We start from the raw sequence: 24,575 nt of genomic DNA, 5'->3' as shown, positions 1-24,575 counted from the left end.
AGAAAGGGGCTCCGATTCAGCCAGCGGGGGTCAGGGTAACAAAAGCGATTCCAGGCCAAGAGCTCTGTGTGAGCAAAGGTTGGTGGCACAACTACCTCGGGCTATTAGGCCACAACACAACAGGGGGTGGGGGCAGCGGCAAGCCTGGCAGGGGTGAGGCTGGCTAGGGAGGGCTTGAGGTGCTTTTCCAGGACATGAGTAAAAACTGAATGTGAGAACATCACCTCCATGGCCCTCATCCCACCTAAGGTACCTTGTCCCCTTGGCCCTTGCAGACAAAGTTGTCATCCAGAGTCTCCTTTTAAATGTGACACCCCAAGGAAGAATCACAACCTGATTCATCTGCCTGCTCATTATTACCCAGCAAAGGTCTCGGGATGGACTCAAAACAATCTTCCAGTAGGGCTGGACAAGTGTCTCTGAGGGGACAGAGGAGTGAAGGAGACGGAATGACAGACAAAAGGAATGTGATGAGAGGGTGGCAAAGGCCAGCACTCCCCTCCTCAGTGCAGGAAGAACCTACCAGCCTTTATCCAGCTGTGTGTGCAACATCATGCCAGGGTGTGGGGGCAGACAGAGGGGTTCCTACCTTTAGGCAGCATATGGTCTACATGGGCACAGGCTGCTGACCTCCTTGCCATTCAGCCTTGGTACACAAAGCAACCATGGAGAAGACACGCTCCCCAGGAGGACAGCATGGCATCGTGGGAGGAGCAGGCACTGTGTGATCAGAGACCAAGGGCTAAGAGGATAGTTCTACCTATAACTGGCTGGTGTCTCAGACACTCCATTTCCTCACCTACAAAACCAACAGCACAGTCTCTGCTCACCAGCATTGCTGGAATGTTTTAAGCAAGAAAACTAATGCAAAAGCAACTATCCAGTGCCTGGCTTAGAGTGGACCCCATGGCTTGTTCCCTTCCCCTTCGCAGAGGGCGTGCATATGAATAGTCTCTTTAGGATTTTATTTCCACACAGTCTGAATTTGATTTAACTCTGCGTCTTCCTCCTCAGTGAGGTTGAAATATATCATTGGTTACTTAATGGCCCTTCAAGCAATGAGGCCTTTATTAAATAGCAGCGTGATACCCAGGCGATGAGAATGCGAGCCACACACAAATCTCTCCCCGCTGCTTTGGTGAAGACAGCTTTCAGCTGCCCCCTGGGTCTCCGTCTCTCTCTGCCTGGAAGGAGATGCAAGAAAGGGAGCACCATTGCCTGGAGGGGACATGTGAGATGGGCTTCTGTGGCTGGAAGCCTGGAGATGCCTCTTTGGGCCCCTCCCTCATCAGAAAGGAGGAGGGTGGTCCCTAGAGAGGAGAGACACCAGCAAGCCTCACTCTCCCCAGCACTGCTGCTACCCCCCAGCCTGGTTTCTAGGTGCAGCACAGGACAGAGGAGAATGTGCTTGACCTGCCACCCACAAAGACTGTGTGACCAGGTACATGTCCTCTGATCAGGCCAGGACTCAGTTACCTGGCCTGAAAAGTAGAACTAATGCTATTCCCCTACTCACTCAGAGGGTTGCGGGACACTCAAAGTGACAGCAGTGATTCTGCTGCCATTCTGCAATGAGGACTTTTGAATCCTACCTTGCTGTCTCTGCGGATTGACTCCATCACACAGCATCACTTCAGTGCTTACTGGGCACCAGCCACTAGCCAGATGTTAGAGACTGAGGAGGAAGCAATGTTATCTGCCCTCAAGGAGGGCGTCCCCACTTCCAGCTCACCACCACAACCCCTAAATATACTCCACACCATAGCCAGAGGAGTCTTTCTAATATACAAATCAGATTTTTCACACACACACACACCCACGCACACACCCCTGTTTAAAACCTCCCAGTGCAGGCCTGCATGATGGTGTGCACCTATAATCCCAGCCACTCAGAAAGCTGAGGCAGGAGGATCACTTGAGCCCAAGAGTTCGAGGCCAGCCTGGGCAATATAGCAAAACCCAGTCTCTAAAAGTTGAAAACAGACACCTTCCAATGGGTCCCTAGAGTTCTCCGCTTGCAGCTCAGTTCTGTATGACTTGGCTCCTGCATACCTCTCTGATCCACTCCCTTCACTCTCCTCCTACATCCTGTGATCCAGCCGGAGTAAAATGTTAGCAGTCAGCCAGGTGCGGTGGCTCACACCTGTAATCCCAGCACTTTGGGAGGCTGAGGGGGGTGGATCACTTAAGGTCAGGTGTTCGAGACCAGCCTGGTCAACATGGTGAAACCTCGTCTCTACTAAAAATACAAAAATTAGCAGGGTGTGATGGCGCACACCTGTAATCCCAGCTACTTGGGAGGCTGAAGCAGGAGAATTGCTTGAACCCGGGAGGTGGAGGTTTCAGTGAGCCGAGATCATGCCACTGCACTCCAGCCTAGACGACAGAGCAAGACTCCGTCTCAAAAAAAAAAAAAGTTTGCAGTCTCCTAAACACCCAGTGTACTTGCTTGCCACCATGCCACCATCCATGCTGAGCCTCTGCCCCCTGCTACCTTGCTCACCCCTCATCCCCCAGATCTAGCTCAGAGGCCCCTCCTAGAGGAGAACCTCTCTGACCCTGAACCTAAGCCAGCCGCCCCTCCCCTCCTCCTTCCCTGTAACACCGGATGGTAATAAGCAGAGAGGGAGCTCTCTGGGGAAAGGACACACAGGGTTTCATTTCTTTGTTTGCCCAGTGCTTGGCAGGGTCCATGGCACAAAGTAAGGGCTTAGAAAATGTTTGAGGAATGAATGAGAAAATTACTTCAGCCAATATTTATCAAAATCTGATTATATCATATATCGGCACTGTGCAGTATGAGGATCCAATAATAATAATAATGAACAAGACAGATGTGGCCCTTGCACTAGTTGAATTTAAAATCTGGTGGGTGGCCCAGGGTGGTGGCTCACACCTGTAATCCCAGCACTTTGAGAAGCTGAGATAGGTAGATCACTTGAGATCAGGAGTTTGAGACCACCCTGGGCAACAACCCCATCTCTACTACAGTACAAAAAATTATCCAGGCATGGTGGCATGCACCTGTAATCCCAGCTACGCGGGAGGCTGAGGTACGAGAATCGCTTGAACCTGGGAGCGAGTTGTTGCAGTGAGCCAAGATTGCGCCACTACACTCCAGCCTGGACAACAAAGTGAGACTCCATCTCAGAAAATGAAATAAAATAAAATAAAATCTGGTGGGAAAGAAAGAAAATCAAACAAGCAATAACCACAATAAAGTTGATTCATGCTATGATGGGGTCTGAGGGAGCACAAAACAAGAGCATGGACCCAAGGTGAGGAAGGAAGGAGCCCGGAAGGCTTCTTAGAGAAAGTGAGATTTAAGCTGAGACCTGAAGACAGAGGAAGTTGTGGGCAGGCAGAAAGAAGATCAGATAGTCTATCTAAAGATAGAAACACCTCACCAATCTGGAACACAGCTATCTCATGTATCCAGAAAGTAGCCAGAACCAGGAAAGAAGGCGTAAAGGCTACTTATAGCCAAAATATGTCAAAAAGGCCATGGACCTTACTCGCCTAGAAGCCTCTCATTCACACAATCCTTTCTCTACCTCCAGGCTGACCTCATCTTACCTTCCTCTGTCACCCACCATAGTTGTATATACTTCCAATAGGGCTCTTAGCAGCCCACAGTGGACTCATCAGCTACATCTGCTCCCCCAGCACAGGGCATCCAAGGCCACCATGTGTGGCTTTTTAAGTCACGAACAAGAGTGCCATGATGCTGGCCAGGCGCAGAGGCTTACACCTGTAATCCCAGCACTTTGGGAGGCTGAGGCAGGTGGATCATTTGAGGTCAAGAGTTCAAGACCAGCTTGGCCAGCATGGTGAGATCCCATCTTTACCAAATATACAAAAAATTAGCCAAGTGTGGTGGTATGCACCTATAAAATGAGCAAGTTGGGAAGCTGAGGCAGGAGAATTGCTTGAACCTGGGAGTCGGAGGTTGCAGTGAGCCGAGATCGTGCCACTGCACTATAGCCTGGGCGACAGAGTGAGGCTCCATCTCAATTAAAAAAAAAAAAAAAGTGCCATGATGCTGTTCACAGGTAAACATCTTTAACATTTGGAATATTTTTATAATTATAAACCATATAACAAAAGGATTATTCATGATAACAAATATAAGTTATTGTATAATACACACTGTCATCATGAAGGTACTTGTTGATTTAAACTGGGAATTGAGAAATACTTTGGCTTTGTAAACTAACATCAGATGATTTTATATTTGGGTCATTTTTTTATTTATGACAAGAATTTTCTGGCAATGGCAGTCGTATCTTATTTTAATAAGCCAGTATGTCTTGTTCCCCTTTAGCAAATTCAATAATCAAGAGACCATGTGCTGGGCATGGTGGCTCACACCTATAATCCCAGCACTTTGGGAGGCTGAGGCAGGAGGATTTCTTGAGGCCAGGAGTTTGAGCAACCTGAGCAATACAATAAGACTTTTGTCTCTACAAAAAAAAAAAAAGCTGAGTTTGTTGGCATGTGCCTAGTCCCAACTACTTGGAAGGCTGAGGTAGGAGGATGGTTTGAGCCCAAGAATTTGATATTGTGCCACTGCCCTCCAGCCTGGGCAAGACAGCAAGAGACCCTCGTCTCTAAAAAAAAAAAAAAAAAGTCCTTGTTGATCTAATCATATCTAAAACAGTTTGTGTTTCTAAATAGGGATCTGCTTTGACATCTGATAGATGATTGATGAGTCCCTTTAAATTTTTTTTTTAAATCCCTCATTGGTATCAACGTACTGATTAAATTGGAAGATTCACATTCATATTGTAATTCAATAATCTGTTTGCTTACTGTGCCAGAATATTTCTGAATTTCAAGTTCAAATCAACAATACTTCATTATACTATATAAATATTATTTAATAACTAATGTTCATTTATCATTAATAATCCATTGTAACAAATTTGCTATTGATATGTAAGTACCATATTGATGAATTTAATATTCTTTCCTTGAGGAATGGGTGCCTTTTCCTAATTCACACAAAAGAACATGATGGGCGAGTAGGGATGACAGGGATAGTGTCTGATAATGATCACCCATGCCTTGCACAGGCCTTGGGCCACAGTAGACATTCAACACATATTTGTTGAATGAATAATAAAGAACTTCCAGGCCTCAAAACTTAAAATTGCATGTATATGCTTTATTTTACCATAACTTCTAGAAATACCTCTGCACATTTAATGGAAAAATGTTGCATACATTCTTAGAACAACAGTTCTTAGTGACCAGCTAAAGCTTATTAAACGGTCACACAGCAGGAACCACTTGCCTCTCCCTTCGTTCTCTAAACACAGAGCATTTTTTCCAAAAAGAACGCCTTAGGAGGAAGAAGTTTTCATAGCTGTAATATATCATTAGAGGAACATCTTTGCAACCTGCCTAGAGAGTCATAAAGTTTAGTAATTTCTAATACAAATCCAGTAAGATGGTAAGGTTTTGTGTAAGTAATCTTAAGCAGAGCCTGAGACTCCTTAAGTAAGGAACAAGTGCACAGGCTAAAGAAAGCTATGTTATCATGGAAAGTAAACCCTTCCAAAACCTAAGGCTTTTGGGCTTACAAACAGCTGGCTCTCTATTTCTGGCTTGGGCTTCGCAATGCCAGAGACAGGCATGAGTTCACTGCCTGGAATCCCTTCATGTCATTTCCCTTTAAGGAAAATAGTCATTTAGAAGGTAGGAAAAAAAAAAAAAAAAAAACAGCTCCAGAACCATTATTGATTCCACAGCTCAATTCAATCAGCATCTGTGAATGCCTTCTCTGTGTCAGGCATTGGAAGGACTCAGAGATGAAAAAGACATCTTTGTGATGATACTCACCCTGAGGCTGTGTATCTTACGGTCTATGGGAAGAGACAGACCATCTTAATCAATAACCTTCCCCGTCCACCACCATTCTGTCTGTCCCGGGGGCAACACCTCTCTCCTGAGGTTTATAATAGCATCCTAACTTGCCTCTCTGCCTCCACTCTTCAAGCCCTCTGTAACCCATTCTCCATAAGGCAACCAGAGTGATCTTTTTAAAAGTGTAGTTATCTTTCTCTCTGTACATGTTGGCAGTGGTCTGGCCTCTGCATGTGGTCTGGCCCCCGAGTGTCTGCTGGCAAGGCAAGAATCAGACTGGAAACTCCCATACCAAGCCAGGCCCTCTGAAAAGCCACATCCTCAGTGGGTGAAACTGGAAGAAAACCTTCTCTACTTTGGCCTTGCCTCAGGAAAGGGGAAATAAAAGGAATAAGTCTCTGCTCAGAATGTCTAACCATGATACCTTCCTATCCAACTATGGAGTTAGAATTCATCCTACACCTATAACCAAAAAAAAGTCTAACACCAAAAAATGTAGGTTTAAGTGTTATGGGTAGTAGAGCCCCCTGAGGCATCTGTATAAAAGGAAGATTCTAACTTGAAACCTAAGCCTCAAAGAATGATCAGCAAGTCAAGTTCCAAGGAACATAAGATTACCATCAAAAAAAGGCTTAACATCTAAATCAGAATTCCAAAGAGAGAAGAGAAAGACTAGATGAGAGACAGTATTTCCATAATTGATAAGATACCAAACCTCAGAGACAAGAATCCCAACAAATCCCAAGAAGAATAAGTCAAAAGAAATCCTCACCTAGAAATGTCTTACTGACAGCGAAGACATCTAAGACAAAGGGATTTTAAAAGCAGCCAGAAAGAGACATTTTACTAGCAGAAGAAAAAATCAGACTGACAACTGACTTCTCAACAGCAAAAGTGGAAATGAAAAACCAGTGGCATATTTTCAAAGCACTGAGACTCTATAACTATCAACTTAGAATAGTATGCACAGCAACACTATTTTTCAAGAATGAGGAGGAAATGAAGGTAATTTTGGACAAATAAAAACTGAGTTTATTACAACATAGTATCTCACTAAAGGAACTTTTTAAAAAATTACTTTCAAGAGAAAGGAAATGATCCCAGAAAGTAGGTCTGGGTTGCAAAATAGAAGAGCAAACAAAGAAAATGGCAAATGTGGGTAAATCAAAAGGACACTGAGACTATATAAAATACCCATAATGTCTAATTTGTGAAGTCCAAAAAAGAATAAAATAAGATAGGACTAAAATATTGGACAACAAACGCATATATGTCAGAAGTGATGTGGCCAAAATGAAAAAGCATACTAAAGATCCTTGTGTTGTTAAAAAGAGAATAAAGACACTAACCTCAGGCTTTGTGAAATTATACACACACATTAAATTTTCTAGGGTAATCAACAGAAGAACAAAAATAGAATATGTAACTTCCAGACTAGTGCAGGGAGAAAATGAATGAGAAAAAAAATTGATTACAAAAGATATGAAATCCATAATTACTGAAGAAATTTTTAACATAACTCTTAATAGGTCAGATAAAAATCAGGGCTATAAAATTTATATAATAAAATTCACAAGTTAATCTAACACACATATGTAAAATGTTGGACAAAAATCAGGGCTATAAAATTTATATAATGCAATTCACAAGTTAATCTAACATACATATGTAAAATATTGCTTTCAATAACTAGAGAATGCACATTGTTTTCAAACATACATGGAACATCATTTGCAAAAACTGACCATGTGTTAGGCCATAAAGCAAAAACCTGCAAAAAAAAAAAAAAAAAAAGGTGGGAGGAGGGAGGAAGGAAAGAAAGAACATCCTCTAACCACAATGAAATTAAGTTAGAAATTAGTAACAAAAAGATAAGTAGAAATAAACTTATGTGCTTAGAAATGTTTTTGAAACACAAATCTAAATAACCTATGGGTCAAGGAAGAAATCTTCATGAAATTGTAAAATGCATAGGACTACAAAGTGATTTTTTAAATACTGCATAATAAAACTCGTAGGTGTAGCTAAAGCAGTAGTTAGAGGCAAATTTGTAGTCTTGAGTGCTTTTATTAGCAAAGCAGTCAACTTAATGTTGGAGAAAGAACAACGAAACAAACCTCAAAAAGTAGAAGAGAAGAAGTAATAAAGGGCAGCAAGCCATGAAATAGAAAAAAAGATACAATGGAGATGATCAATAAAGTCAAAAGTTGCTTCTTTGAAAAAACTAATCAAATTGAGATACATATAAAATATTCTAAATGACTCAAGGAAGGGGACTAAGCCTAGCCTGGGGCATGTGTGTGGGAGTCAAGGAAGATTTATGGAAAAGATGAGCTAACACTTAATTCTTGAAGGATATGTAAAAGGTAGTCAAACAAAGGAAGGGAGCATTCAGAGAAGGAAAAACATGAACAAAGGTCAAGAGGAATAGCACAGCATGAAGGCTCAAGCAAACCACATGCAGTGTGGTGTCAGTAGGGCATAAAGTTCAAGGCAGGAAATATGAGAAATAAGCCTAGAAAAGGTTAGAGCCAAGTGTTAATTTTTTTAAATATTCAACTGAGTCTTCATTATGTACCTGGCACTTTACATGATTATAGCTTTTTAAGCTGGCAATAAATAATTCCATGAAGTATGGTTGTATTATGCCCATTTTACAGATAAAGAAACTGAGTCTCAGAGTACAATATGCCAAAAGTTACACAGTGAGTTGTTTCAAACCCCTATCAGTCTAAAGCTCATGCTCTCAACCACCATGATATAATGCATCTTGGGTTGTGAAAAGCATCATATGGAGCCTTCATTAGGAGTCTGAACTTTGTTCTTCAGGAAAATATTCAAAATTTCCCCGAAAAAAGCAAAACTCATTCTTATGAAGAAAGTTTAGAGTGCTGTTACAGCTTCAACCATGTTGCATACTACCTTATGCAACCAGAACAGGATTGCAGTAGCTACAGGTATCCAAGGAGCCAGTGTACCTGTAATGGGCAATATTTGCAATGCAAAATTAACAGGCGGCACAGAACTTCAGTCCCTAATGCATACTGCCAATTACTACCTAGGAAACAAGTACTGTCCAATGATGAGAACTGGATAAGCATATGGCATTTTTAACAGCTTTATTGAAATATCTTTCACATACCATACAATCGACCCATTTAAAGTGTACAATTTAATGGTTTTTAATATACTCATAGTTGTGCCACCAACACTACAATCAATTTTAGAACATTTTATCACCCCAAAAGAAACCTCGTAGCCACTAGCAACCACTCCCCGCCTCCCCCACCAAACTTCTCTCCCACCTCTAGCTCTAGGCAACCACTCATTTATTTTCTGTCTCTACAGATTTCCCTGTTCTGAATACTTCATATAAATGAAATCACACAATATGTGGTCTTTGTGCCTGGCCTCTTTAACTTAGGATAATGTTTTCAAGGTTCATCCAAGTTGTAGGATGTGTCAGTACTTCATTCCTCGTTATGGCTGAATAATATTCCGCTGCTTGGATATACCACATTTTATTTATCCACCAATTGATGGACATTTAGATTGTTTCCACTTTCTGGCTATTGTGAATAATGCTACTATGAACATTAGTGTACAAGTTGTTATGTGCACATATGTTTTCGTTTCTCATGGGTTTCTCTTGGGTATATATCAGGAGTGAACTGCTAGGATATTTAACATTTGAGGAACTGCCAAACTGTTTTTCAAAATGGCTGCACCATTTTACAGTCCCACCAAGAGTGTATGAGGGTTCCAATTTCTCCACTTCCACGCCAACATGTACTATCTGTCTTATTTATTATAAATAACCCAATAGGTATGAAGTGGTATTTCACTGTGGTTTTGATTTTCATTTCCCTAATAGCTAATGATGGCAATGACATTTTAATGCAGCTCTTAATATAACCCCTTCCCCCTCTTTTTCTTTAACACCAGACACATTTTGACAAAAACCTAAGAAATCACCTATCAAAACTGGCTGGGTGCGGTGGCTCACGCCTGTAATCCCAGCACTTTGGGAGGCCAAGGCAGGCGGATCACGAGGTCAGGAGATCAAGACCATCCTTACTGACACAGTGAAACCCTATCTCTACTAAAAACACAAAAAATTAGCCAGGCGTGGTGGCAGGCGCCTGTGGTCCCAGCTACTCAGGAGGCTGAGGGGGAGAATGGCCATGAATCCGGAGAGGCGGACGGGTTTCAGTGAGGCAGGAGATTCACCGCCACTGGCACTCCAGCCTGCGCTGACAGAGCCGAGACTTGGTCTCAAAAAAAAAAAAGAGGAAGGAAGGAAGGAAGGGAGGGAGGGAGGGAGGGAGGGAGGGAAGGAGGGAGGGAAGGAAGGAAGGAATCGCCTATCAAAACTTTTAGCAATAAAACTTCCAAAGTATGTGAAACGCTTAAGCTTTACCTCTGGGTAGAAAATCAGGGATGACATAAGGAGCTAGAAGTAATGAGAAGGTCAAGGATGAGCCAGGTGCAGTGGCTCATGCCTAGAATCCCAGCACTTTGGGAGGCCGAGGTGGAAGGATCACTTGAGGCTAGGCATTCACGACTAGCCTGGGCAACATAGTGAGATACCACCTCTTTTTATTTATTTAAAAAATAAAAAATAAAACAAGAAGGTCAAGGATAAAGAGAAAGCCAAGCATGTCTACTGAATACATTATTTGAAAATTAAAAAGAGTGAATTTACATTTTGATATGGCTGTTTCAAATTAGGCCTAGTGGCCACACCAAAATAGCCATAGCAAAATGCCCTGCTTTGAACTATGCACTGATTATTAGAATTAAGTATTTGGGGAAGACAGGACCCACAGGTTGGAGAAGATTCGTTTGTTTCACTCTCTTCTCCAGTATTTGTCATTATATTCTTCAAAAGTAAGTATTTATAGGAACCCTCAGAGTTGAGCATAAATTGCTAAAACTATTTTGAAAAGCAATTTGGCCATATATTCCAAAAGCCTTAAAATGCATATTCCCTGTGGTCTAATTATTTCATTTTTAGAAAGTTATCTTAAGAAAATAATACCACATATGCTGGGTGCAGTGACGCACACCTGTTATCCTAGCAATCTGGGAGGCTGAAGACAGAGGATCATTAAGGCCAAGAGTTCAAGACCAGCCTGGGCAACATATGGAGAACCAATCTCTACAAAAAAAAAGTACATAAATTAGCTGGACATGGGGGTGCACACCTTTAGTCTTAGCTAGTTTGGAGGCTGGGGTGGAAGGATCACTTGAGGCCAGGAGTTCAAGGGTGCAATGAGCTATGTTCATGCCGCTGTACTCCAGCCTCGGCAACAGAGTGAAACCTTGTCTTTAAAGACAAAAAAAAAGAAAAAGAAAATAATATGAAATATAGGAAGGAAGCACATTCTTGAATAATTTTTAATAAAGGGTTCAATCTAAACATTTAATGCCAGGAAAATAAATAATGAAATACATCCCACTGAATTAAATATTTTACAGCAATTAAAATGACACTGATAAAAAGTTGTATGGCAACGAAAAATGTTTAAATTATAACGTGGGCATTAATGTTAATGATATAATAAAATTGTATCAGATTTGTAAAACAAAAAATATATATGCCCAGAAGAAATACTGGAAAGAAATGCTTCAACATGAAAGCAGTCATTGCATCTCAATTGTAGGACTATAAATGTTTTAAAAATATTTTTTTCCAAATTTTTAAGTAATGTACAAGGATTATTTATATAAGCGAGAAATGTGCTTTTTAAATAAAACTAACATCCAGGCTCAAAGCCCAGTCCTGCACTGAAGGACTTATGTAAACACTAACTTCTGATGGTCTTATTTCTAAAGGGGCCAGGAACTCACACTCTCTTCAGAGGAGCAATACAGTCTACTAGAATAAGACCTGGCCTACAAGCCAGGAGAGCCAGCCTCTAGATCTAAGCTGTGTGCCTCTTGACACCTCTGAAGGGTGGAAGAGTTGAAGAGAACAAACACTGATTGCGTACTGACATCGCCATACATGTCACATATATGATTAACATGGAACAACCCCCTAAGTACCATGATGCCCCATGTGACAGAACTAATACGTGGTGGGGATTCAAACCCAAATCTATAGACGCAGGGACATCTGTACAACAGAAATAATGAAATCTACCATACTTACTACACAAAGTCAAAGTCATGTTAGATAAATCTATGTGAAACTTTCATACAAAATATCCAGTTCCAGGGACATGTAAAACTCTAAGGCTCTCCACACAACCTCTTAATTCACTAGGTATTTCATAGCACCTGAAGGTAGAATTACGTGTTTCTTCTGCCTTCTGAAGCTAACAAGTCAAAAGTAATTAAGGACTGTTTTTAGTGAATGAGAAGAAGAAATTTTTTACTTGTAATGTAGATCATGCAAGGCAAATGATTATTTGGTAGACATTTAAATAACCAATAGTGGGAAATATTTACAATGCATATGAGATAAAAAGTAACCGTAATATTTACAAACCAATAAGAAAAAACACAAACAAAACAACCCAAAAGATAAAATGAACAAAAAATAGATTCAGTCATTTCACAGATGAAGTAAGACAAATGACAAACTAACTTATGCAACTAAATTTAACCTTGTTGACAATCGGAGAAATGTAAATTAAAAGAACACATTCTTACTTGTCAGTCTGACAAAGATACACAAGATGAATAGTATAGAGTATTGGAGCAGATATGCAAAAACACGCAGTCTCAAACCCTGCTGAGGGCAATTTGATAGTAACAGTCAAAACATAAAGTACATATGCCCTTTGACCCAACAATTCCTAGGAATTTATTCTACAGAAGTATTTGCACATATACATACTTAAAATGTCTGAAAAGGCCAGGTGCAGTGGCTCACACTTGGAATCCCAACACTTTAGGAGGCCAAGGGAAGCAGATCACTTGAGGTCAGGAGTTCAAGAGCAGCTTAGCCAACATGGTGAAACCCCGTCTTTACTAAAAATATAAAAATTAGCTAGACGTAGTGGCACACGCCTGTAATCCCAGCTACTCTGGAGGCTGAGGCGTGAGAATCGCTTGAATCTGGGAGGCAGAGGTTGCAGTGAGCCAAGATAATGCCACTGCACTCCAGCCTGGGTGACAGAGTGAGACTCCATCTCAAAAAAAAAAAGTTGTCTGAAGAGTGATGTTTATTGCACCACTCTTTGTAATAGCAAAGAAAACACACAGAAACAACATCCATCAGTAAATTGTGGTACATCCATAAAATTGACTATTAGGTTGTTAAAATGAAATGAATCTATGTATATTAGCAGAGAAAGATGCATATGAGGTACTGATAAAAAAGCAGTTGACAAACACTATATACATGGTATCACTGCAGCATTTTAAAAAATGAAATATCTGCTAGGTACAGTGGCTCACACCTGTAATCCCAGCACCTTGGGAGGCCAAGGCAGGATAATCACTTGAGCCCAGGAGACTAGCTTGGGCAACATAGCACAATGCTGTCTCTACATTATAAAAATATAAAAAATATAAAAAATTAGCTGGGCATGGTGTGCACCTGTAGTCCCAGCTCCTGGGAGGCAAGGGGAACTGATGTAGGAGGATGGTTTGAGCCCAGGAGGCAGAGGTTGCAGTGAGCCAAGATTGCGCCACTATACTCCAGCCTGGGTGACGGAGCAAGACCCTCTCTAGAAAGAAAAAATAAAATATGTGTATATTTATATTTATATAAAGCATATTTGTATCTCTACATATGATATCATGGTGGTAATTAGCACAGTTTACCAAATAGCCTGATTCTCCTCTTTACACCCTCATGGTGGGACCACGCATCCCCCATCCCTCTGAGGTTAGCCACGGCCGTGTAACTTGCTTCAGCGAATCAAATGTGAGCCGAAGTGATGCATCACTTCCGGGTAGACGTTTTAAAAACCAGTGCAAATTCACTACCACATGCTCTTCCGTCCCTCAGTGACTCATGGAAGCAGGTGTCATAATGGGAGACCACGATCTCAATAACCAAGATGATGAGAGACCCCTGCTCCCCAACACCACCAGCCCCCATTGAACCCATAGCATGGGCAAGAAATAAACTTTGGTTGTATTAAGCCAGTGCTATTTTGTGGTTTTTACTATAGCACAATATAGCCATCCTGATGCATACAAGAATAAGAAAAAAATCTGGGCCGGGCACAGTGGCTCACACCTGTAATCTCAGCACTTTAAGGGCCAAGACATGCAGATCACAAGGTCAGGAGTTCGAGACCAGCCTGGTTAACATGGTGAAACCCTGTCTCTACTAAAAATACAAAAATTAGCCAGATGTAGTGGCATGTGCCTGTAATCCCAGCTACTTGGGAGACTGAGGCAGAAAAATTGCTTGAACCCAGGAGGCAGAGGTTGCAGTAAGCCAAGATTGCGTCACTGCATTCCAGCCTAGGCAACAGAGCAAGACTCCATCTCGAAAAAAAAGAGAAAAGTCTATAAAGATACATATTGGGATTCTGGTGTCACCTCTCAGAAATGGAATTAGAGGGAAAGAGGGAAAGGGAGGAGGATGGGGTAGGTGGTTTGCTTCAGTTTTTATTTTATATGCTTGGGAACTGTATAAATTTTTATAAGCACATATTGTTTCTGGAATTGGAATAAAGTTATTTAAACATAATCTAAGATGTCCAAAAAATGGTCCACTGTTGCTTTTTAAAATTCCAATAACCCACAGTTCTGACACAATGAGAAATAGAATCTCCCAGTGAGTATAAGGAACAAAATAGGAAAACTGGCCTTCATCAGAGTTCTAGGCAGATGTACTGAGGAACTTATTTGAAAAGCAAAGCTATACCCAGGGAAGACTACATAGGAGATAAACTGCCTATTCTCCCAGCTTCATTAAGGGTGCGAAGGTTTTATTCAGATGACAGAGAAGCATGTGGGAGAGGGAAGGAAGCCACCAGAAATGCCTGCTAGGACTTATAAAGCATTTATAAAAATTACTAGATAATGGTTCAGAAACACCTAGGGAAACAAACATGTATGCAAATGGCAGTGGCAGCAGCTGGCAATGCACAATTTGATATGAGGAGGAAGGAGAGATCCAAGTCCACCTGGAATAGAGAAAGCTAATCATTCTCTCCAGCAAAACAAAAACCTCTGTGGAGGAATCTCAGGGACATGACTCGGCTTTAGAGGAGCAACCACAAGGAAAGGAGGGGTTCAAACCTAATTAGAGGATGGCAAGCTGATCTGCCTGTTCACACCACCCATTTTTCTGTTACAAAATTTAATTAAGATGTCATAGAGATTTACCAGAGGGAAAGCCATACCAACATGTATTCTTACTTTAAAGTGCCAGGCACTTTCAAGATGTTCTGACTTCATCCTCACAACAACTAGCTAGTATTTCATACTCAGTCTTAGAGATGAGGTAAAGCAACTTGTCAGGGGCACAGAGCCACTATGTGACCCAGGAAACGTGTATCTTTTCCACATAGCTGGTGGGTACGTTCATGTAGAATAACATCTGTTTTCCCTGTGAAACCCAAAGTCAAGATACTGATGTCACTCCAACGGCTAAAATGAGTTTCCCGTGGTGATGAATATAATTAACATACCAAGGTATGAGACAGGCCAGGCAAGGTGGCTCACACCTGTAATCCCACCACTTTGGGAGGCCAAGGCGGGCAGATCATCTGAGGTCAGGAGTTCAAGACCAGCCTGGTCAACATAGTGACACCCCATCTCTACCAAAAATACAAAAATTAGCCGGGCATGGTGGCAGGCGCCTGTAGTCCCAGCTACTCAGGAGGCTGAGGCAGGAGAATCGCTTGAACCCAGGAGGCAGAGGTTGCAGTGAGCCGAGATCGCCCCACTGCACTCCAACCTGGGCAACAGAGCAAGATTCCATCTCAAACAAACAAACAAACAAAAACCAAAGTATGAGATAGGCACCAGGTCCAGAATGGAGACTTAAAAACATTCAGTTAGACTCAGGAAACTTTAAAAGTATAATTGATTTAAAAAGAACAAAAACATGAAATCAGTGTTATGTTTAACATCTTAAACCTACACTATATCAAGTTGACATTCACCCAAAATGCAACTGTCCCTTACACTGCAGCCATCTGTGAGTGGCTGTGTCATCTGCTGTATCCCCAAGATCCCAAATACAGCCTGGCACAAAGTAGATTTCAAAATATCTATTAGATGAGTCAGATTAGCTGGTCATACCTGCTCTGACTAACCAGTAACCTACATATATGGACTACATTTTATATTTAATTTTCCCCCCGTTTAAGAAAAAATAGATCAAATAACCAATGCCTGCAATTACATGATAGAAAGAAAAGAATCAACACTAACTGAATACCTACAGTGTGCCAAGCATTGGGTTAAGGACATTTACATACATTCCTTCATTTACTCTCACAAAAATTATGTGAGATAGATAGCACTAGCCCATTGCTACAACTGAAGAAACTGAGTCTCAGAGAGGTTCTGTATTTAGTACAGAGTTTAGTCACACAAGCAATCAGAGGCAAGAATTTTAACCCACACCTGTCTGATTTCAAAGCCCATGCCAACTACAAAACACAACACCTCCCCTTGAGAGAAGGCACTTAAACAGTGGTCGATTACTTTCACAATATGTTCAAGAACAGATTTAAATAAAAAATAAAACGTATGATTGAATTTTTGCCTTAAACTTCTGCTGATACAAAACCATCCAAAACACTACCAAAATTGTGGCACAAATACTGTATGTTTCATAACACAGAAAACAGCCTAACCATTACAATACCTGCTTAAAAACACACGAACATGATTTTAATTTATAGGAGTTATAGAGCTTGAATGTGAGCCCCTTGAATTTATTGTCTTTTAAAGGATTGTTTAAGGAGTTGGTATGGATTCATGAAGCTATTACCTGGATTGTATTGTTCAAATAACAGTGGTAGTGAATTGTGATTTTTACGTTATGACAAGTTTAATTGCAAAGGAAAAATTCCAATAGATTAGACATTAAAATAACATATCTGTGAAAGGAGAACATTTGATGGAGTAGGGCATACAGTGTTTTTAAATATGGTGCTATTTTTTAAAAAATGGGCAGTAAGCCGCAATGGTGATCATTGAAAATAGAAATGGAGGAAAGATTAGACCACCCAATATTTCATTTTATACTCTACCTTCTTCCAGAAGGAATCTGAGACAGAAAGATTCAAATAGCAGGCTCACATTCCACAGAGGAGGAAGGCAACCCGGCTAGTCAAATGGCACAGGAATCACACCTCCCCTGTGGGCAGCAGCAAGACAGGATTCGGAAGGCGCAGGCACCAAATGCTCCCTCTGCCAGGCAGGATATATTTCAGTGTGTTTTATTTTAAGTCCTATTTGCATTATTGCTCTCCTGATTCTGACCAACTCCAAGGTCACTTGAGTTATGGTCAAATGAGGAATGGGAAGGTTAAGAAGTGGAGAATCATAAAACACTTGAAAGTGGGTTATGGAACAAAAAAAGACTACTGTTTGAACCCTGCCTTTCTCATTTACTTGCTGTGCCCACCTCAGTTTCTTCTGTTGTTACTTAAGAATAGTAATGATGATACTGATGATAATAGAATAACTCCTTGCCCAATGGTTTTTAGCAAAGGATTAGCAAAGAAGAAGGTATATGATTGAAAACTGGCTACAAGTTCAGGCCCTGGATGGCTCTGCCACTGGTTATCATGTGGCCATGGGCTGGCCCTGTACCAGCCCCTCTCTAAGCCTCAGTTCCCTCATCTGTAAGTTGAAGATGATAATGCAGTCTATTTTAGAGGGTTGTTGCAAGGATTAAATAATGCATAGTAAATACTCAGTACAATTTTTTTTTTTGAGACACAGTCTCACTGTCACCCCGGCTGAAGTGCAGTGGCGCAATCTCAGCTCACTGCAACCTCCACTTCCCGGGTTCAAGCAATTCTCATGCCTCAGCCTCTCAATACAATTTTTCATGAGCATAAAACAGTACAATGCCTTGCACATAACCCATATTTAATAAACAGTAACTAATATTATACAAATTGTAAGTAGGATGATATAGTAAGTGTATACTTGTTCTAAAGAAAGGCTGGATAAATTTCAGGGAACAATGCCTGATTTGGAGTCTCTGAAACAAAGACTTTATACTGAAACAGATCTCAGGACAGGGGCTTATTCAAACCATCATCAACAAAGGTCCTGCTGTGAAATCCCTCAGAGACCTCATTCACATTAGCTGGCGACCATGGCACCACTGCATACATATGCACAGTGTGTACATACCTACATCTCCACGGAGGGCAGCTGACAACAAACGTGCCATCTACTCTCTATGGTGTCTTTCCTCTAAGCTGTTTTTTAACCAGGGTAGCAAAATGACAGAAGAATCCACAGGGGATGGGGAGTCTTCACAGGACAGGAAGAAGACCATACAAATCCATAAACATTGAGCATCTGCTGTGAACCAGAAATCATGCCTTTCTTTCATGGTGCAACTTCATTGATGACTCTGTAGACATGATTTTGCTATTTGAGAGTAACTCCAGTCTTGTCTACAAGTTTACAGAGCTAACATCTGTGATTCTTCCCCTTCAGAAACAAATTTCACATTGTGGACACAGTTAAATTAGACCTGGCCAGAACGGGTATGATTGCAAACTGAATCATCTGAGGGCTGGCATGGTTCACTTGGGACTGAAGGAGAGCAGGCAAGGGACACTGGGTCTATATATGGCAAGCAATCTGTGATCAAATTCAGTCAGAAGCGCAAGCTTCTTGGCATGGCCTTCAACATGCTCTGTGATCTGGCTCCTTCTTCATCGCTCTCTACTCCCCCACATGCTCCCTAAGCTGCCAACATCCCATCCTGCATATAAAACCTGGTCCATACTGCCTGCCTTGTTGTTTCTACTCTGTATGGAACGTCCTTGACTCACTCACCTCCCAGACCAAACTGTAACTGTCTGTTTGCATTTATTCTTCCTCCTACACCAGGAGCTCCTGGAGGGCAAGGAGTGTATCCTGTTCACATCTACATCTGCGACCTCCAGCCCAGTGTTTACCAATAGAGAGCACAGAATTGAAGCCTGGTTTCAAATGGAATGCCTATTTCAAATGCTAGCTCTGTCCCTTGCTAGCTGTGTGGCCTCGAGTAAGTTAACCTCTGTGTACTTCAATTTTTTCATCTGTAGAATGGACACAATAAGGCACTTACTTTACTGAGTTGTTGAGAGAATCAAATAATTGTATATATGTAGCGCACTTAAAACACACCTGGAACAGAGTAAGAGCTAGATAAAGATTTATTATCATGTTGTTGTTGTTGTTGTTAAATATATGTGGAATAAAGAAAAGTGAAAAAGGAGCCAGGGTGGTGGCTCATGCCTGTAATCCCAGCACTTTGAGAGGCCGAGGCAGGTGGATCACTTGAGGTCAGGAGTTCAAGACCAGTCTGGCCATCATGGTGAAACCCCATTCTATTAAAAATACAAAAATCAGCCAGGAATGGTGACATGTGCCTGTAATCTCAGCTACTCTGGAGGCTGAGGCAGGAGAACTGCTTGAACCTGGGAGGCGGAGGTTGCAGTGAGATTGCAGTGAGCCAAGATCGCACCACTGCACTCCAGCCTGGGTGACAGAAGGACACCCTGTCTAAAAAAAAAAAAAAAAAGTGAAAAAGGAAGGGAGATTGTGTGCCATGCCGCTGAGCAAACTTCCTAATTCACATGCTGGCTCAGTCCTACACTGCTGAAGTGGACAGTGATATATAGCCCTCCACTATGCACCCATAAAAGGAGACAGCGTTCACTCTGGTTGGTATTCTTATTTCTTACCTGGGCTACCCATCCACTCCCACCAAAGCCAGCCACCTGAGTACTCTCCAACCCCACAGCAACACCGCATGGCATGCAAGAGGTACTGTTGCTCACACCCTTGCACCACAGCCCCCAGTAGGAGTTCTTGCTCCTAGAATGTCAGCGCTGGGAGTTCAAGATGATCTCATCCAATATCACCTTATAACAGATGGGGAAAGGCAGGCAGAGGAAAGGTCATGTATTTGCACTTTGTTAGTACCAGGGATATATATATATATATGTTACTTTTCACGCAGTCAACTTTGTAGGAGGTACTAAGAATACTATAATCATAGTTTAAAGCAGGAAGTAACTTTAAAGTTTAGCTACTCTGGTACTTTTCAACCTCCACACTCTAAGGTGTTAAGGTGTGATGTAAGCTCTGTTGCAAATATTCCATAATTCATTCGATGAATATTTATTGAGCACCTAGAATGTGCTGTACATTAGGGACATAAGTCAGATACCACCCCTGCCCTCAGGACTTCATGCACTAATGAGGAAGGGTGATAATAATAATCACAAGCCTAATAGTAGGCTAATTGTTGCAAGTGAATTATGCTTTTTTAATTTTCAGTTTTCTTTTTAGAGACAGGGTCTTGCTCTGTAACCCAGTGGCACAATCATAGCTCACTGCATCCTTGAGCTCCTGGACTCAAGTGATCCTCCCACCTCAGCCTCCCAAGTAGCTGGAATTACAGGCATGAGCCACCACACTCAGTGAATTATGTTTTAAAATATACTAGAATCAACATCTCCACCTCTATGCCACCTATATGTGCTCTCTGAGTGGGAAAAAAAGGAAGGGTTAGAGGTGGAAGAAGCAGTTACAGGTAGTGCCCTGGAAAAAGCCTACCCCCTGGGGTTGACCAGTGCAACAGTCTCACGTAGATCAACGTCACCATTATGCTGCTACCAAAGTAGAGAGACTGGAAACCACTGAACTAGCTCTGCCCGCCCCTACTTTACAGATAAGCAAACTGAGGCCTGAAGGGTTTAACTGACTTGCCCTGATAAATGGAAGAACGTTAAAATTCCGTTAATGGCTCACATAGCCTTCCTCCCCCAAACAGGTCCAAATCTCATCGCAAGGCACATGATCTGATCCCTGCTCATTTCTGTAGCCCCATCTCTCACCATTCCACCTCCCACACTATGATCCAGCCATACTGAAAGTCCTGAAAGGTCCTCTGCTTTGCCCATACCACTCCTGCAACCAGAGATCTAAAGTCTATGGCCCCTAAATAACTCCAGTTCATTTTCAGCACTCAGGACTCAGCTCGGGTTCATCTCCTCCAGAAAGCCCTTCCTGGGTGCCCCTCTCTACCTCCTGCAGCATTTCTACTTTCACACAGAAACACTCATCACATAATGTATTCATTCATTCAACAAATATTTATTGAGCAACTTCTATGTGCCAAGCACCTGCGGGTACAGCAATAAACAAAACAAAGCCCCTGCCCTCATGGAGCTTACATTCTAGTGAGGGAAACAGACAATAAACAGCAATACATAATATAATGCCAGGTAAAGTTTAGTACTATGGAAAAAATAAAAAATACCAAGGTCTGGAGACTGATGGGAAAGGTATCATCTAAAGAACTGACAAGAGTAAGCCATGCAAATAAATGAAAAAGGAGCATTTCCGGATGCAGCAGCAATGGCCCTGTAATGACCGCAATTATTCCTTTACTTGTGTTTTATTCCCTATTGAACTGTAAAGTCCTTGGGCACAAGGGTCACATCTTAAATATGTTTGATTCCCAGGTCCCAGCAAAGAACTTGACACCTCCACAGTGGACATTTACAGAATGAGTGAATGAACCTGGGCCGGGATGTATGAGTCCATCTGGCCCCATCTCTCCTAGCAAACAAGATCTGGCCTGCTTCATGTCTCTCTCTCCCACAGGGATAAGCTAAGTGGAGGCCCCACTTGGACCAATCTGCCTAGCCTGACTCCATAGCCTGGTTTTATTTGCTGGATTCTCCCTTCATTAAGACCACGGCACTGAGAAGTTGTCCAGTTGTACCTTTTCTAGCCCTCATATCTCTGGCCTGGACCTGGGACCCTGCCTAGAAACCAAGATACTTTAGAACTGAGAGCCTGCCCTTGTTTTTCCCGTTTCCCCAGCATGAAATTTCCCCTCTGAATCCCAAGCCACAGGGCTGGGGGCCCAGACACTTGGAGTCAGACTTCCCCAGTGGCTAACCCCTGTCCATATGGAAGGTGATTCTGCCTGATCCTTGACTTCCCTCCAAACCAAATGCACTTTTTCCTACTGGGACATAAACCCTCTGACTACATCAATCCTTTCTGCAGCCATCTCTCTGTATGTTCCAACTTAATGAAACCATTACCATACCAAACCATTACCATAGCCAAGGCACAGGACTAAGTACCGGAGTCCTCTGTTACCTGCGGCAGATCCCTGTCACCACTTGCTGTGTCCACACTCAGCTATCCTTAACCAAACTCCTGACACTCCTGAAAGCACATTAAATACCCTATATGCTGCAAATAAAGTCAAATGGCTTTATCCACTCAGCCAACTGCAATAGACACCTCTATAGTCACTGGTGCTTCATCCCATCCCCTGCCAGTCTAAAATGGGCTCGGGGATGATAACTCATGTTTTCATTCACCCTTTGATTTACCGCTTACTGACACCTGCTGTATGCCAAGCCTGGAATATAAAATACGGTGCCTACACTGACGATGATGACAGTGGTAGTGCTGGTGGTGGTGATGATGGTGGAAGAAGAGAGAAAGGAGAGAGTGGTAACATAAGTTACCATTTATTGCAGACTTGTGCTATAAAACACTTAAGCAGCGAGTCTTCTAATGCTAACAAGATGATGAGATAAGTAAAACTGGCCTCACTTTACAGAGAAGGTAATAGGCTGAAGAGGTGAAGCAACTTACTCAAGGTCACACAGCTAAGTAGCAGAGTGTAGTGAGACCCTAGGCCTGTCTGCCTCCAAAATAAAAACTGTTCCTCTGCCCAAGAGTCACACAGCAAGTGCTAAACAAATATAACTTCAATGAAGAAGTGAGAGAGCAGGTCCGAGGCCCCAGGGACTTACAAGCTGGTGGAGGAGACAGACATACACATACCTACAAGCAGAGGCAAATGCTGATGGCTGAGACATATAAAGAGCTGCAGGGGAGCCAGAGGAGTGAGTGGCTAACGTGACCTGGAGGAGTCTGGGGAGCCCTCTTGGAGGAAGTGATTTTGGGGGGGTAGGCCTTGAAGGATGAGCGGTTTGCGGCTGACAAGCAGGCCCGAGCGTGGTGCACCGCAGGAGCTCAGCCTCGCCCGCCCACCTGACCTGGGCCGTGCCGAGACATCCGAGGTTGTCCTGTCCACCCCACTGTGCCTACGCGGCCGGGCCGGGCCTCACCTCCTTCCACTTGAGCTGGCGGATGCTGATCTTCAGGGCATCCAAGGAGGTCCTGGCCTTGGAGCTGTCCACGGTGACCGGACGCTGGGAGCCGTTCTCGCCGGGACCGTGGCCTGAGCTCCGCTTGCAGCTTCGGCCCTTGCCCCGGGGCTTCCCGTGCGGGCAGAGGCCCTGCACCGGCTTCGGCTTGGACGGGGGCAGCGTGGGAGGCGGCCGCTGAAGCACCTGGGTGTCCCCCTCCTCAGCCGCGTTGGGCTGCGCCGGGGCAGGGGCCGGGGCCTTGGGCTGCTCCTCCCCTGCCTTGCGCTCCGGTTCCCCGGCCGCGCCTGCGTCCACGCGGACCTGTTCCGCCACCGTCTCTGCTGTGGCCTCGGCCTCAGCTTTGGCCACCGCTTTGGCCGCAGCCACCGCCTCCGCCTCCCACCGGGCCGCCAGCTCGCTCTCGGAGCTGCCCCGCCGCATGGCGCTCAGGGCTGGCGCCAGTGCCAGTGCCGCCGCCGCCGCCGCCGCTCCGCCGCCCCAGCCCGCCACCAAACTGCCGCCGCTGCCGCAGCTGCCACACCGTCCCCGCCCGAGCCCGTTGCCATGATCGCTCAGGCTCGGGTTGACAGCGGCAGTCACCGCCTCGAGACGGTGTCCGGGAAGGGACAATCGCCGGCAGAGCCCCGGCGACCTCATAGGCGAGGCTGCCCACGTGACCCTGCCAGTCACAGAGGCAGCGGCCGCCATGTTGGAAGAGGGCAAACAGCCGCCAGGACCCGCCCACCCCGCGGATGCGCTGGACTTCTGGGCCGCAGAACTCGGAGTGGCGAGGAGAAGCGGGAGAGCAGATTGAGTGCGCATGGGGCTCCTGAGCCTGCGGACTGGGAGTAAAAACAGCTACCTCAAGCAGGAGGCTCAGTCCCCGCCAATCGCTGGTATAACTCTCGATAGGACGGAGAAGGAGCCCCCCAATGGGACCCTTCTCAGTGAGATGAATGGGAACCTCCTCAGTGCGATGGATGTGACCAGCCCAGGCCCTAGGGGAGCAGAGAGTGATCCACTGAAGAAACCCTCTGCTGGTCCTTTGAACGCCCGCAGATAAGAGGGGAGGCACTTTTCCCTGTTCTCAGGGAGCTCCCGATGGGATGGGGAAGCCATGGGCTTGGGTAAGCCCCCTACAGATTCCCACTCGAGTTAAGGATATTAACGATTTTTTCGTTTTCTTTTCTTTCTTTCTTTTTTTTTTTTTAGACAGGGTCTCGCTCTGTCGCCCAGGCTGGAGTGCAGTGGCGCGATTTCGGCTCACTGCAGCAGCCTCAACTTCCAGAGCTCAAGCGATCCTTCCACCCCAACCTCCCGAGTAGCTGGGACTACACGAACGCACCACCATGCCAGGCTAGGTTTTGTGTTTCTCGCAGAAACGTAGTTTCGCCATGTTGCCCAGGCTGTTCTCAA

General features: G+C 43.6%; 1 protein-coding gene across 1 annotated transcript in view; it reads right to left on the bottom strand.

Annotated features, from left to right (window-relative positions):
• TTLL11 (tubulin tyrosine ligase like 11) overlaps window positions 1–24,248 on the bottom strand; it is a 285,959-nt gene extending 261,711 nt beyond the window's left edge. The window contains exon 1 of the mRNA XM_017884248.1: window positions 23,139–24,248. Coding sequence (XP_017739737.1) covers window positions 23,139–23,981 — 843 coding nt within the window. The 5' untranslated portion in view covers window positions 23,982–24,248. The remainder of the gene's footprint in view (window positions 1–23,138) is intronic.
• Between the last annotated feature and the right edge of the window lie 327 nt (window positions 24,249–24,575).

This window comes from Rhinopithecus bieti, unplaced genomic scaffold, assembly GCF_001698545.2.
Source record: "Rhinopithecus bieti isolate Rb0 unplaced genomic scaffold, ASM169854v2 scaffold_13710, whole genome shotgun sequence".
Classification (NCBI taxonomy): domain Eukaryota; kingdom Metazoa; phylum Chordata; class Mammalia; order Primates; family Cercopithecidae; genus Rhinopithecus; species Rhinopithecus bieti.
The sequence above is the reverse complement of the archived record's forward strand: the minus strand, read 5'-3'. Positions and strand labels throughout refer to the sequence as shown.